This window comes from Lampris incognitus, chromosome 3, assembly GCF_029633865.1.
Source record: "Lampris incognitus isolate fLamInc1 chromosome 3, fLamInc1.hap2, whole genome shotgun sequence".
Lineage (NCBI taxonomy): Eukaryota > Metazoa > Chordata > Actinopteri > Lampriformes > Lampridae > Lampris > Lampris incognitus.
In genome coordinates this window covers 27,947,962-27,961,649 of record NC_079213.1, presented here as the reverse complement: position 1 = coordinate 27,961,649, position 13,688 = coordinate 27,947,962, and the positions used below count along the sequence as shown (strand labels likewise).

Below are 13,688 nucleotides of genomic sequence, written 5' to 3'. Positions count from 1 at the left end.
GGGTCATTCGAGGGAGGGGTTCTGTTTGGTGGGAGTCGACTAGATTCACAACTCCGTCTCTTTTTTTCCCCCTTGCAACACTACACACATTTGCGGGTAATCTTCAACTTCATTTCCAGCAGGAAGTCCATGTGAGTATAAAGTTTGTTTAGTTATGATTATTTAAACAATAAAATGCAGATGCAAATTTCCAACTAGTTAGGTGGTCTCACCGAGTTGTATTTCCAGGTTTCTGTCTCTATACCCAACAACACGCCGGAATAATGTATGGAAGGAAGATGAAGGGAGAAGGGGCTGAGATGAAGGAGATGAAAGAGGAGGAGGCAGTACACCTGCGAAGGACGATAGGCCTCCTGCCTGCTGTGTCCTTCATCATCGGTACAGTGGTGGGCAGTGGGATCTTCATCGCCCCTAAGGGCGTCCTGATGAACAGCGGCAGCGTGGGGCTCTCTCTGCTGGTGTGGGCATTATGTGGGATCCTCTCTCTGTTTGGTGAGACACCTCAAGTTGTCTTTGCTTTTCTTGAAAACAAGCAAAACATCTAATGGGATTTTCCGTGTGTTTCCTGGTCTTACTACCATGGGAGATCGAACCATTGACTTGTTGTTTTTGATTTGATCAATTCTAACAGCCATTCAGAATCCATGAAAATGTACAGCCTATTTTCAAAGCTATTTGGGAGTTTAGCAAGACAATAAGAATTTGCTCTGTGGGCGTCCGGGTAGCGTGGCGGTCTATTCCGTTGCCTACCAACATGGAGATTGCCAGTTTGAATCCCCATGTTACCCCCGGCTTGGTCAGGCATCCCTACAGACACAATTGGCCGTGTCTTCGGGTGGGTGGATGTGGGTATGTGTCCTGGTGGCTACACTAGCGCCTCCTCTGGACGGCTGGGGCGTCCCTTCGAGGGGGAGGGGGAACTGGGGGCAATAGCGTAATCCTCCCACGCGCTACGTCCCCCTGGTGAAACTCCTCACTGTCAGGTGAAAAGAAGCAGCTGGCGACTCCACATGTATCGGAGGAGGCATGTGGTAGCCTGCAGCCCTCCCCAGATCAGCAGAGGGGGCGCAGCAGTGATCGGGATGGCTCGGAAGAGTGGGGTAGTTGGACGGGTACAATTGGGGAGAAAAGCCCCCCAAAAAAAGAAAAGAATTCTCTCTATGAGTTTATACTTTTCTGAGGTAACTACTTTTTGTCTGACAATGACGTTGGACATTTTTATTAAATTGTTCAGAATTATAAAGAGTGGACCAGTGTTTGCTGATTATAACTGAACTCTGAAGATGACAGGACCTGAACTGATCTAAATCCAGCTGATCTGCAATTAAGATAGATACACTCTCTGAAACCTGCCATCGCTTCTTCTCATGCACACACACACACACACACACACACTCACATAGACGCATGCATGCACGCACACGAACAAGTCTCTACTTGTGCATATTCAAGGACTCTCAGGCAGTTCTCAAAGGTGTTGACATTTTTTCTTCATCAGGGTTGAAGTTTCACAGCCTCTCAACGATGTCATTTAGTAACACGATTCTACTCACACACCAAAGGAGGTGTTACACTGGTTTAAAAAAAGGCATATCATCCTTGAAAAATCTCTAAAAATGCTCAACTCTGTGGATGCAACAGGGTTATCAAATCAGTCTCATAAAATCGTGAATTTATCAACCATTAACTTTGGTGTTTAATATTTTATAATTAAATTACTAAAATTGATGGAATAATCAAATAAGTCATTAAATCAGTCTCATTGAATCAGTCTCATACAGTTATTAAGCAGTAATTCTGGTGTTTAATATTTTAGAATCGAACTACTAGAATTGATGGAATAATCAATGTTGCACCGATTTGGAATACTTTGATTGGCACGGGAAGTCTTCAATAAATATTGTCGCAAAACAGGCAGGACAACGACTTATTTCAATGCCCTGTGATGGTCTGGTGGCCTGTCCAGGGTGTCTCCCCACCTGCCACCCAATAACTGCTGGGATAGGATCCAGCATCCCCGCGACCCTGAGAGCAGGATAAACGGTTCGGATAATGGCTGGATGGATGGGTGGAATTCATTAGAACAATCAGTAAAAAAAATGGTTACTACTAATCACAGAAAGTTGAATCAGTTCATCTGGACGCAGTGTTTATTGGGAGAAACATTTCATCACTTATCTAAGTGACTTCATCAGTCTCAACTGACTGCAGGTATCCCAACCCTTATAAACAATACAGTTGCATAACGACCGAAACTAACGATTGGATTCATATGCAAATTGCGGTGACAATTAACTAGAGTTTCAATGGCCATGTGTACCGTTCACAGGGTATTGGGGAATAGTTGCAATCACAGCATTGTAAGATGGCAACAGATGGGATGGTCATTCCCTCTTCTCTTCGATTTTCCTGTCCAAACCAGCTTCCTCCCTATCAAGGATGCGCACGTCCTCCTTGAAAGAGTGGCCACTAGCCTGCAGGTTGGTGTAGACCGCAGAGTCCTGGCCTGACGAGGTAGCTCTTCTGTGTTGTCCTCTTTGACAGCATCTGTTTGGTCTGTTGGTTATGAAACCGATGGTTGGTTTTGGTTCTTATGCAACTGTATTGTTTATAAGGATGGGGATACCTGCAGTCAGTTGAGACTGACGAAGTCACTTAGATGAGTGATGAAACGTTTCTCCCACTGAACGTTGTGTCCAGATGAACTGATTCAACTTGCTGGCATTTCCTTACCTGAATTATTGAGCATGCATCAAGACACAATTTATTTATCTTCCTCTCCTGAAGGGCAGTCTTACGACGACGCGGCCCTTGCTCAGCACGCTCCCTCCCCCCGGCAACCCCCGGCAGCAAGCTTGTGCACAATGCAGCTTCTGGATTGTTCCAACCAGCCCTTTCGATACGAGCTCCCAATGGGTTGCACCGGACAGCTCGCCAGTCTACGCAGCAGCGACGAGGGCTTTGGCTTGGCTCTCTCACATGGCAACCGCAGTGCAACAGAGTCCTTCATGCCCACTCTCAGAACACTTCTCCGAGTGGCAGTGCATATGTACAATGAACTGTTGGATGAGAGGCAGCACACTACAGTTCACCTCTCCCCCTCCGTGGTCCAGCGGGATACTACACACAATCATGTCATCTCAGGAACATTGCCTTGCTTTCCAATCAGAGCTGCAAGAGCTTCTGATGAAAGACGTCATTTCCCCGGAACTAGGAAAATCAAGGTTTTTACTCCCAGTATTTCCTGGTCCCGAAAAATATGGGGGAATGAGGCCCATTCTCGATCTCTCTGTTCAACAGATCGATAAAGAACAGACCATTTCACAAGCTGATGATCAAACAGGTATTGGAAGATGTTCACCAGGGCAACTGGTTCACTTCCATAGACCTGAAAGATGCATATTTTCACATCTCCATAATCCCATAACAGGAAATTCCTGCATTTTTCATTCCAGGGAGTAGAGTATCACTACAACCATCTGCCGTTTGGTTACTCCCTGGCTCCATGCACCTTTTCCAAATGTGTGGAGAGGGCTCTGGAGCCATTATGCAGGAAAAGGATGAGAGTATTATTTTATATGTACTACCTGCTTTTGCTGGCCCGCTCCAGGGAGGAAGCCGCCTTGCAAACGACAATATTAGTGTCGCATCTGTCAAGTTTGGGCTTCACAATAAATTGGAAGAAAACTCTTCGCTTTCCTTCTATGCTTTTATAAATGTTTAATATTTGTTTTTATTTATACTTTTACTTATTTGGTCTTACTCTTATTTTTGCCTTGTCTGTTTTTTTTTCTTTTTTCGAAGCACTTTGTAACATTGTTTTCGAAAAGTGTTATATAAATACAATTATTGTTAATTGGTGCCCTATTGAGGACATATCATATCGCATAAACACATAGTGCATGAATGCAACCTGATTCCAGACTTTTATGTCGGCAATATTAACTCATGTGAAATGCTGCTGGTTCTTTCAGGGGCTTTGTGCTATGCTGAACTGGGCACCACCTTTACAAAGTCAGGGGGGCACTACACCTATCTACTGGAGACCCTAGGACCCCTGCCTGCCTTCCTACGACTCTGGGTGGAGTTCTTATTCATCAGGTCAGTAACTTACAATTATATACTATAGACATATGGTCAAATAACGCCATCTACTAAAGAGCTTTTCCATGGTTTTTATTTGATCCCACAGGCCATCAGTGGCGTCATATGTGTCCTTGGCTTTTGGCCGCTATGTGGTGGAGCCATTCTTTGTGCCCTGTGCTGCTCCCACAGTGCTTATCAAACTGGTCAGCATCCTGGGAGTGAGTGAGTGGCACCACTATACCTGCCTTTTCCTATCAATAGCATATATATATATATATGTGTGTGTGTGTGTGTGTGTGTGTGTGTGTGTGTGTGTGATTTCTTGAATATATCGTTGGTTGTCTCCCTGCAGCGTTTGTCGTGGCAATAAACTGTTGGAGTGTGACCACAGCCTCTCGAACTCAGGTCACCTTGACGTTCATAAAGGTGTTTGCTCTCATCCTCATCATCATCCCTGGCGTCATTGCATTGGCCAAAGGTGGGAGGAAGAACTAGTAAAAACAGCGATATAGTATTTTTTAAGGTCCATTCAGTTGATGTGTACAGTATCAGCATCTTTGTCGCCTTATATTAGTTGTACATTATCTCTCTCTGTGCATAGGAAGGACAGAAAACTTCCAGAATGGTTTTGAGGTTGAATCAATCACATTGGATAGGTTGCCTCTGGCCTTCTATAGTGGTCTATATGCCTATGGTGGATGGTGAGTGTCCAGAAAGAATTAATTTCTGCTTCACAAAGAGCTTCAGTCTTTATTGCAGAAGTTAAATTTTTCATCAGAATAACTGAAAACATAAAACGATGTAATCAACATCAGCAACAGTGCATACAAATAATTGCACCAAAGCCAAACATACTGTAAAATGAGAACAGTTTATTGATAGTGACATTTATTAGTCATTATACTGTATTGATGTCTTGCCAAATCATAACTGTATGCCATTTTTATGGATGTGGCTTTTGCTTTTGTTCAGGTTTTATCTGAATTTTGTCACGGAAGAAGTTGTCAATCCGAACAGGTATGTTATTTCCAGACAACGTATTGCTAAGAGCTATCTTACTCTGCACACTTTATACTGTATCCGTCTGTGTGCTCCTTCTCATCAGAAACATCCCTTTGGCCATCATCTGCTCCATGGTGACAGTAACAGTCCTCTATGTGTTTGTTAATGTGGCCTACTACACCATGATGACTCCTGCTGAGCTGCTGGTGTCTGACACGGTGGCCATGGTCGGTACAGTGCTACAGCTGTCAGTGGAACCAACCCTTTATCAGAGCGATGTCTTTCTTATGAAGTGTTTCTGTCTCTTCAGACTTTTGCTGACCGTGCACTCCAAGGGCTGGCATCTGTGATTCCTGTTCTAGTGGCCATATCCTGTCTCGGGGCATTGAATGGTGGATTCTTTGGCTCACCCAGGTGCACTAGCCACGGATTTGACAGTGAGATTTAGAGATGAACTAGAGGCATTGAAATAGGCTGTGTTCACACCTAACATGTTTGGTACGGTTTAAACAAACTCTTTCGCCTTTGTCCATTTAGTCCGTTTTACTTGGGCAGGTATGAACGATGTCATTTGAACTCTGGTATGGACCAGATGACCTCACGACACTGGCTGAGTATCCGTGAGGTCATCTGGTGGGTCTCGCTCCACTTCTACGTAAACTGAAGGGCAGTTTGTTTTCAAGATGACTTTATTTGTCCCAAGAGAAATTTGTCTTGGATGTAAAATTACACACAATATAGTGCAGTAACAGACAAAGTGCATCGCAAAGACAAGTGCAGACATATATACCTCTTTTCCATCAGGGCAGTGCCAGTGCGGAGCCAATTCTGCTTTGGTGCTTTTTGAGAACCGGCCTGCAGGTTTGAGAACTGAACATTACGTAGCAGAAGTAAGGGGTGATTTCCATGGAGGGAAAAAAAAAACCCCATGATGGACTGAATGCATGTGCTTTGCTTGCTTTTTATAAATTCACTTTTAAAATCATTACATCTTGCATTTGAAGGTTGCCTGCGTGTAGCAACCGCAATCAGCATTCATAACAGATGGCGAGTGTGTTCCAGACAACGGGGCAGGTATCATTTTAGAGTTTGTTAGCCAAATAATGGTTTTGATGCAGATGCATTACAACTGCAATTACAAGTAGTTGTTAATTGTTTGACGCACATGTTTTCTCTTTCGCTATTTAGATTCGTTCATATTGTAACGTGCATGGATAAGTAGACACGTTGGTCCTTGACTAACGGGTCGGACCCTTTAGTTGACTGGTTAACGTTGTCGCTTGCGGAGCGGGAGACACGGGTTCGCGTCCCAGCCGTGGCGACGGTCTTCCGGACTGCCCCCTGAATTCGCTACATTGGTGTCAGAAGTGGGATGGAGCGACCGTAAGGCCATCGGAAGCGTATGCGCCCTGAGGCGTGAAGGAGCTGATATGCTTAAGCGCGAGGACGCGCTTCCCAAAGGAGGGGGCTAGTGTAACGTGCATGGATAAGTAGACACGTTGGTCCTTGACTAACGGGTCGGACCCTTTAGTCGACTGGTTAACGTTGTCGCTTGCGGAGCGGGAGACACGGGTTCGCGTCCCGGCTGTGGCGATGGTCTCCCGGACTGCCCCCCAAATTCGCTACAATATGTTTTATCAAAATGGCGGCAAATTTCTTACGGTAGCCTCTCCCATAGCCGTTGACGTCAGTGGTTCCAACTTTTGGACAAGCAATTTTGGGTTCCGGTTTAGGCACTGGCACTGCATCGGTGGAAATGGGCTAAAAGTGCATTCAAATATGTGCAACACAGCCCCTCATTTCACCCCCTCCTTATGCCCTGAGGAGATTCACTGACAGAGGGATGAAAGAGTTTTTATACCTATTCAGATATATTTTCCCGTATTTACTAGGCACCCTGTAGCGTCCACCTGATGGGAGCAGTTTGTATTCTGAACACAGGACATGAGAGGGGTCAGCGGTAATTTTCCTAGCCTGTTTAGCTTTGTCTTCTCAGAAAGCATTTGGGGGGGGGGGTTGCTCCCTCACCCCCATCAAGTTCATTGCTATGTGGACTAGTCTGTTTGTGATTTCAATTTAACTGATGTGTTACCAAGCTGAGCCAAGCTGTTTTTGGTTTGAATGCTACCAGAACCAAACTCAGGAAATGATGCAAAATTAATAGCTGGGATTTCTGAAAATGATGCGTTTAACCTCACCATCTATCCACATGACCTCTTATTCGCAATGTCTGTTCTCTGTGTTTGTTGTATGCTTAACAAAATGTCATGTTGTAGTTATATATAGAAAGTTGTGCTCATGAACATGTTTGCAATTGACTCATTTTGTAACATGAAACAACGCAACACAAACACTTTGGAGAATCCTGGCAGGCTTTTTGCGTCTGTCTTGTTGCAGGACACACCATTACCAAAACTGGCCATGAAATGAGTTACCAGTTAATCTGTCAGTCCTCAAACGCAAAATTCAGCAAAATGTCTTATTCCTTATTCTTATAGATTCAGAACCAGATTACAGGTATGAGCACAGCCCGAGTCTGAACTCCGTCCTTTGAATCTGAAACCACTTTCTAACAGCCTGACTGTCCATACTACAGGATGCTGTTTGTGGGGGCTAGAGAAGGCCACTGGCCGGCGCTCTTCTCAATGATCCACATCCGCAGACACACACCCCTCCCTGCTGTGCTACTACTGGTGGGATACTTCCCTGACACACTCTCTACTTTAAAAGTCATTGAAAAAGTATATTCCGTTGTCTACCAACACGGGGATCACAGTTTGAATCCCCACGTTACCTCCGGCTTGGTTGGGTGTCCCTACAGACACAATTGGTTGTATGTGCGGGTGGGAAGCCGGATGGGGGTTTGTGTCTTGGTCGCTGCACTAGCACCTCCTCTGGTTGGTCGGGCGCCTGTTCAGGGGGGAATAGCGTGATCCTCCCACGCGTTAAAACTCTTCACTGTCAGGTGAAACGAAGTGGCTGGCGACTCCACATGTATCGGAGGAGACGTGGTAGTCAGCAGTCCTCCCTGGATCGGCAGAGGGGGTGGCGCAGCAACCGAGACGGCTCGTAAGAGTGGGGTAATTGGCAAGTAAAGTTGGGGAGAAAAAGGGGAAAAAAAAAAAAAAGGTCATTGAATTTGAATTATTAGAAATGGACTCTTCAGAGATGCTGTCTGGTACATATTCATGACAGAGGTTTCCAATATCGCAGGCAAAAAAATGTCATGACCTACAGTGCAGAGGTGGACAGATCGAGCACCAGTTTTTGACTAGTTTTATCAACCTGTTTGCCTCCAGTACCCCTTGGCGGTGGTGATGATAGCTACCGGTGAGATATTCCAGCTCATCAACTTTGCCTCGTTTCCGCGGTGGTTCTTCATTGCTTTGGCGACCTTGGGGATGCTCATCCACCGTTACCGCTTCCCCCTCCACCCCAGACCTTTTAAGGTTACCAACTCTGCAAGTTCAATGTGGCAAAATGATCTATCTACCCCCTGAAAAACATGGATTACATGTTTGTTTTTACTTCACACAGGTGCCTCTGGCCATCGCGGTCATCTTCACAGTGGTGTGTTTCTTCATTGTGGGCCTGTCTCTGTACTCGGACCCCTGGAACACGGGGTGCGGCTGTGTGTTGACACTGACTGGGGTCCCAGTCTACTACCTGACAATCTATCGCTACTGCTTGCCTTCAAGATGGAGACGCATCTTCAGTGAGTCACGCCTTGATTGTGTCAGCTTGGCAGAGTTACCCCCATCACATCCACATTAATTTAGAAAAACAAAACCAAAAACACAAGGTTAAAGGTAAAATATGAAATGGTGTGTGAAACGGTGGCCTCCATTTCATAATTGTAAAAAAACATCTGTTGTTGTTGGGTGGCACCAGCAGCTCCTCCCTGGAATGGCAGGCTTTTTGGGCTATAAACAGCCAATAACTAGGCCTCTAAGCTCATTTGCCTAGAGGCTGCTGTTTGACACTTTTACAGTCTACCTTTAAGGTAATTTTTCTATATCTTTAAGATAGAGCAAACATATCAGCTTGATTAAACAAGAGATTAAGCCATCATGCTACGTCATTAGAACAGTTGGCAGCGTGTTTCATAGTTTTGTTTTCCCCGGCGATATCCTTTTGGAAGAAAATCAAATATGATGCATGTTAAATAGTTGGAAACAGGTTTATGCTGTTTAAACTGCAGAGGTGGGGACCCCTTTACATTTTGATCTCTGAATCTCCCCTACATCTCTAGATGGCTGCAGCGAGCAGCTGCAGATCCTACTGGAGGTGGCTCAACAGGAGGTCCGTACATACTGAAGACCCCCGAGACATCCTTCTCACATACTGGGCAGCTGCCTGGATCTACACTGTAAATCATTTTAAACATCAGTGAGATTTTCACACCACTGGGAATGGAATATGTCAGCTGCCAACTGGATTTCCTCATCATTCTTCGCATATCTTAAAGCTCTCCATGACTCGGACTTTCGTTGTTGAAATAATGACGCCGTTGTGAAAAAAAATTCATGAACATTCTTAAATGAAGTTTTAAAAGTTTATTAAAGCAACTGATTAAATTGGCTTCCCTGAACCAGAATGAGCTCTCAGAAATGATAGCCATGCTATACAACCCTTGTTAAGAAAACCTTACCCATGCGGATGCAGCTCTCTGTATTTAGTGTTAGATTGCTGAAATATCACCTCCGTACACTTATTAAAATCACCCGAGCAAGGTAAAACAAAGTGAAACATTACGCTCGTTAACTCCTGCATATAGTGTGATTAAAAAAAAAAAAGAAGAGCAAACCCAAAAGATTATCAATAAAACATGCAAAGTAAACCATTATGTAATGTCTGAGGTGTATAGACTAAAGAATATTCTCTTAAACTGGACAAAAACTCAGGAACTTATACTCTTTTGGAGTACCCACAAACTCTCCGTTTATTACCACGAGAAATCTCAAACCACAACTGTTGTCGCAACTCTGACGTCACAAGCCTGCACTAACCTACTCCAGGCATCATCATTCAGTCAGAACTCAGAATTCAGCGCCTACATACATCCCGTCCCCCTTTACTGAAAGAAATGTCCACATTTCTATGCACAATGCAATTCTATGCAAACAGATAACCACACATCAGTAAAAAAAAACTAAAAACAAATACAAGATGTACAGCATGCTTGTCAACAGAATACCCTGGGAGGGGGGGGAAAGGGCGCATGTAAACCCCATTCACATAACCCGGCCATGAAATAGGCAGTCAAGTAGCAAACACCCCAGACCCCATCTGAGTAAACCCTGAAAAAAAAACATCAGTATAACTGCGAATTACCCCATATACACACACTCTACCCCTCACTTGAACACGAGGAATAAGAAGCACCTAAACATGTGTACATGTTACAGTCAACCCAGCACAGGGGGTCGCGTTGACCTCCCAGCCCGAAAGAACCTAGGTGGGGCAGACTCAGGGAAATCAACCGAATCAGTGTCCGGTGCAAAATCACAGTCCATGTCCGTGTCAGGAACGAATGAGCCCACAGGGCTAGTGCGTTCAGCATCCCCCTGCAGTGTGGCAGGTGGGGAAAGGGCAAAGAGAGTCTTTGATAGGCCCTCCAAAGGAAAGGCCACAGGTAGGTTGTAGCTCCGAAGCCTGTCATAGTGAACGAACACTAACTGGGGAAACTCATGCCATAGTTTGGAGAGGGCTCATCTAAAGGGGCTACTGATCTGATATGTGACCCCCACCTCGTCGTCCCTGTCTATTCTTCTTTTTACCAGGTAAGGCCCCGTCCAGTGGGGAGCTAGTTTACGGCGGCTCTCCGTGGGATCGTTTAACCAGACCAGATCCCTGACCTCGTACGGGGTGTGACGTAGCCTGGTGTCATAGTACCTCTTCTGTTTTCTGCTCGCTGTCCGGTTGTTGTCCGTCGTCTGACTGAAGGCTGTGTCTAAGCGTACAGCACCAGCGTCCACGCTGGTGTATGCAAACGCCACTTGCGACAGAAAAGGGTCCCACTCCCCTTCACAAGACAAGCATGTCTTTGCCAACTGGTCAATAAGTGTCCTATTGAATCTCTCCACTATGCCATCAGATTTCGGATTGTATGGTGTGTGTTTTCTTTACTCCCAACATCCCGCACAACTGCCTGACCACATCTGATTCGAACTGCTTGCCCATGCCCATGTGCAGTGTCTCCATAACCCCATGCTCCAGGATATAATCCTTGAAGAGACACTCAGCGATGGTGGTGGCTTTTTGGTCAGGGATGGCATACAGATTCATGAACTTGGTGAAGTAGTCTTCTACTACTAAAACATACCTGTTGCCTTTCGACGTGAGTGGCAACTCCAGTATGTTGGCTGCTACGCGTTGGAACGGTCTCTCTGCCCGTGACGTTCTCATAAGAGCATGGTGACGGGGTACCGGGGACTTCCTTCTTTGGCAGGCGTAACATTGGTCACACCATGTTCAAATGTCACTTTGCATATCCGGCTGGTAGCACACACTTCTTGCACGTGCCAAGACCCGCTCATATGCCAGATGAGCTGACAGAGGGGCCCCAGGCAGGTGTCTCAAAAACTCTGGAACCAGGACAGAGGGACAATGATTTGAGCAGACTGACCTGCATCAGATAGCCACACAACCCTGCACAATAGTCCATCAACGAACACTAACTGGGGAAACTCATGCCATAGTCTCCCCAGACCCTAACTAGCCCCCTTCAGCCTCCACCATGGGGATCTCTGGTCGTTTTTCAGCCAGGACAGAACTTGCCCAATGTCTGGATCCTTCTGTTGGAGCTCCCTGACGTTGGAGCCATCGTGTGACAGGGTGTAGATTAAAGCCTGGTCTGTAGGGGCCTGGAGAACAGGAGGAGAACCAGGGCTGGAGGTGAGGTCTGCGGCAGGGGTTGTGTCAGGTGTGTCAATGGCACACACAGCACTGGGCTCAGTGTCCATCAAGGTTTGAGTACCTGTGTTCACAAGCACGTGGGTGGCACCAGGTGAGTCGCAGTCCAATTGCACTGCAAAGGGGTCAGGCCTGCGTGGAAGAGCATCTGCATTTGTGTGTTGGGCCCCACTCTTGTGCACGATCACCCAGTCGTATGCGTCCAGCTCCAGAGCCCAGTGGCTACCACGCCCCGTTCTGTCATTGTCAATAGGCAGCCGTCATAGGCCCAACAACGGCCGGTGATCTGTGACAATGGTGAACGGGAGAAGACCCAAGTAATGTCTAAAACTACGAACAGCCGACACTATCGCCCACAACTCCCTGTCATACGTAGACCATCGTCGTTCAGTCGCCGTAAGGGAGTTACTAACATAGGCCACCACCTTCTCCAGCCCATCAACTTCTTGTGCCAACACCGCCCCCACAACGATTTGTGATGCATCTGTGTACAGTGTGAAATGCTGGGTGAAGTCTGGGTGGCTCATGATGGGCTCCACACACAGGGTGTCTTGCAGGAACTCAAATGCCTCCTGGCAGTCCACTGTCCATTGAAACAGGACATCCTTTCCTGTCAGATGATGGAGGGGTGCAGCGTGTTGGGCAGAGCTCCTCACAAATTTCCTGTAATACGAGCAGAGCCCTAGGAAGGTACGCACCTCCTTCGCAGACCGTGGGACGGGCCAGGTTTTCACCTTCTCCATGTTTCGGGGGTTTGGGCTAAGCCCCTCAGCAGAGATGACATGGCCAAGGAAGACCATGTGATCGCGGGCCAGATGGCACTTCTTGGCGTTCAATTGCAGCCCGGCTACTTCAATCCGGGTGAAGACCTGCTCCAGCGCAGAGAGGTGGGCCTCGAAAGATTGCTGTAGATGAGTATATCATCAAGATACACCATGCAGATATGCCATGGCAGCCCCCTTAACACCAGCTCCATGACCCTTTGGAAGGTGGCCGGTGCATTGGTTAAGGCCCATAGGCATGGACTTGAACTGATACAGGCCCTGGTCATTGGTGAACGCCGTCTTCTCACGGTCCTCCTGTGCCACTTCCACCTGCCGGTAGCAATCAGAGAAGTCCAGGGTGCTGAACCAGGTGGCCCCCGATAAGGCATCCTACGTGTCATCCACTCGCAGCATCGGATGAGAGTCCTTTACTATCACAGAGTTGAGGTCCCTGTAGTTCACGCAGAATCTCCATGTCTTATTCTCTTTCCATACGAGCACCACGGGAGACGACCAAGGGCTACAGCTCTCCTCGATGATGCCGTCCTCCAAAAGGCACTGCACTTGTCTGTTTATTTCCCTCCGTTTGTCGGGTGAAGTATGGTAGGCCCGTCGCTTTATTGGTGCATGGTCACCTGTGTGGATGTGGTGTTTGATCAGACTGGGGTTCCCTGCCCCACCCCATACATAGCGGAACACTCTCTGATGTTTCACCAGCAAAGCCTGGAGTTGTTGCCTCTGTTCAGCCAGCAACGGACAGTTAGACACATCAGGCAGAGAAGTGGCCACGTGTTGAGACTCAAAAACCTCTGCCGGGGTGAGTAAGTCACATTAATTAACATGGTAGAATACTCCCAGGTGGGACCCGGGGTGCAGTTTCAGTTCCTGGTCGGTCTGGTTGAGCAGCCGTGCCACCGAGCA

General features: G+C 46.7%; 1 protein-coding gene across 1 annotated transcript; it reads left to right on the top strand.

Moving 5' to 3' along the window:
• Positions 1-289: 289 nt before the first annotated feature.
• LOC130110258 (cystine/glutamate transporter-like) lies at positions 290-9,416 on the top strand. The gene is made up of 12 exons (XM_056277296.1): positions 290-492; positions 3,975-4,101; positions 4,193-4,308; positions 4,439-4,564; positions 4,688-4,787; positions 5,059-5,103; positions 5,192-5,315; positions 5,399-5,502; positions 7,685-7,781; positions 8,388-8,537; positions 8,626-8,803; positions 9,341-9,416. The coding sequence occupies exons 1-12, from the start codon at positions 300-302 to the stop codon at positions 9,403-9,405; spliced, it is 1,425 nt and encodes a 474-aa protein (XP_056133271.1). The 5' UTR covers positions 290-299; the 3' UTR covers positions 9,406-9,416.
• Positions 9,417-13,688: the final 4,272 nt, after the last annotated feature.